General features: G+C 33.5%; 1 protein-coding gene across 1 annotated transcript; it reads left to right on the forward strand.

The window, feature by feature from the left end:
* The first annotated feature begins 587 nt into the window (after positions 1 to 587).
* On the forward strand, positions 588 to 1,507 carry LOC131873699 (ethylene-responsive transcription factor RAP2-3-like). The gene is made up of 2 exons (XM_059216883.1): positions 588 to 804; positions 1,017 to 1,507. The coding sequence occupies exons 1-2, from the start codon at positions 657 to 659 to the stop codon at positions 1,310 to 1,312; spliced, it is 444 nt and encodes a 147-aa protein (XP_059072866.1). The 5' UTR covers positions 588 to 656; the 3' UTR covers positions 1,313 to 1,507.
* Positions 1,508 to 2,397: the final 890 nt, after the last annotated feature.

A 2,397-nucleotide genomic window follows, 5' to 3' on the forward strand; every position in this document is an offset into this window, starting at 1 on the left:
CATACTCTCATTAATTAAAATTATATCAAAATTTTTAATCAACAATTAGAATTATACTCTGTAAACTCAGTGAATGTTAAAAAATTATATAAATACTCATGCTTAATTATCCATTCTCAAAGTTTGCTTAGCTTTAGCCAACTTTAGCTACCTGCTATCGTACTCATTGCAGCTGTTAATGGTGCATCAACTGTACGGGAAGGCCCAAAAGAACATCTAAAATACCTGTTAAAATATACCTACCTCTCTGAAAACTGTTAAAATCCACCGAAATAAGCACACGGTAACGCTATCAAAACAAGAACTATTGAAAAAAAACTCCACATGTTATCATCACATTGGTCGGAGCAGATGACGTGTTCGTCACTATACACGTGGCGCATAAAGGACAATAAAGGAAAGTCTACCGTAAAATTCCAGATATTCAATGTCTAATATATTCCTGACCGTGCAATTTCAACTTGAAGTGCAGCTGCATTGAGCTTTTCAATTTGCCATTTGTTTCTGTGTGCACGATAACTAAAACTACCCACAGTTTTTCAGGCTGTTGTTTCGCCACATGGCTCAGGTTTTAAAAGGAAGGTAGAGGAAAGAAGAAGATTCATCGTCACAAATCTTGAAATTATATTGTGTGTGAAAAGAATAGTTGAGGAAAAATGTGTGGAGGATCTGTTCTTTCAGAGTTTATCCCCAGCAGGGGAATGAAGGCAGAGGAGTTCTGGGCCATCTTTGCTAACACCCATGATATTAATTTCACTGAAAACTATGGGATTCCTCCAAAGGAACAAGTTTCAGCACAGCCAAGTATGTACTTTCCTCTGTAATATCTCAAACTTAGGATATGTTTTTGTCTGGTTTTTATGATATGAATGTTAATTATGACTGTTCTGTTTTTAGATTATACTGTGAGCGATTTTGTTTTCATCAATGTTTTGGATCACAGTTAATATCCATTATCAACATGTGAGTGAGAATGAGACTGAGTGAGAACGCTGTGGGTGTTATTTGTTTTGCAGGCTCAAGTTCCAGTGTGAAAGGAGGAGGTGAGAGTAAGGTGGGAGGGAGGAAAAGGAAGAATATGTACAGAGGAATAAGGCAGAGGCCATGGGGCAAGTGGGCTGCTGAGATAAGGGATCCTGCCAAGGGTGTTAGGGTTTGGCTTGGGACATTCTCTACTCCTGAAGAGGCTGCAAGAGCTTATGATTCTGCTGCAAGGAGGATTAGAGGTAAAAAAGCTAAGGTTAATTTTGTTGAAGAAACTCCTGCTACTTGTAACTTGAAGGACTTGCAGGTAAAGACTATGAACAATTGATAGTTGTTCATCAACATTTTGCAGTCATGTATCTGAACATAGATTGTTTTTGATTAAATTTGATTTTGAGGCATTAAATTTGTTCACTTTCCTGAAGGATGGTGTGCCTCTTGTATTTAAAAGCTTCATGAAATGGCCATGGTGGTTGTGGCTGGACAAGTTATTTGAATAGTTAACTAACTTCATTGACTAAGATACTATTGACCACCTTGAAGGTTTTAAATGGTATGATCATACTGTTTGTAAGACATTCTATGATGACCGTATAAATATACCTGTGTATGTGAAATTTTTAGTTCTTGCAGTAGGCAGTGTATATAGCATTGGCTCAACAATTTTTTCAATTAAAATATATATCATAATTCAGTTTCTCAAAATTTTATAATAATTAAATATATTTTTATAAATTTGAATAATAGATAAGATATTTTTTTGGGTATCTCAATTCAGGTTGAACTTGTTTGGATAGTCTGTGTCTTTCCACGATTGGAGTAGAAAAGAGAATTGAAACCTAAAATTAATTTGTTTGAGGTGATTGACATCAAAGAGATACAAATTAGAGTAGGTTGGAGAACCAATCTACAAGATACTGGACATAGAAGATAAATATTCTATTTTATTTTTTCTACACAATGTAACATTGTTAATGGTATAATCTAATTATCTTAGATTTTCTTAACGTTTAAAGTATTCTGTGTCTTTTAAGCCAGTTTTTATAAGAGTAATTGATAATAATATTGATTAAGAGATTGAAATTTTCTAATTAATACTTATTTCTACAAATTATCAAATATATTTGTTCAAATTTTCAATTTCTATAGAACTCATTTTATGAGTGGAATTTTAATGAGAGACTTCATATTTTAAATTCCTTTCTTAAAAAATAAAATTCAATTAAATCAATGTTGCACTTTTAGACCTTTGTAAATACTAAGAATCAACCAAAACCATTACAATTGTTGCACTTTTAGACTTTTTCTCAATTTTGGTGAGAACCACATTCCATAATGCCACATTAGAAGCTTGAAAAGTGAAGGGAACACCCATACATGTGAAGATTTCTCCATTGCTAATTCACTTTCAGC

Source organism: Cryptomeria japonica, chromosome 2 (genome assembly GCF_030272615.1).
Source record: "Cryptomeria japonica chromosome 2, Sugi_1.0, whole genome shotgun sequence".
Classification (NCBI taxonomy): Eukaryota; Viridiplantae; Streptophyta; class Pinopsida; order Cupressales; family Cupressaceae; genus Cryptomeria; species Cryptomeria japonica.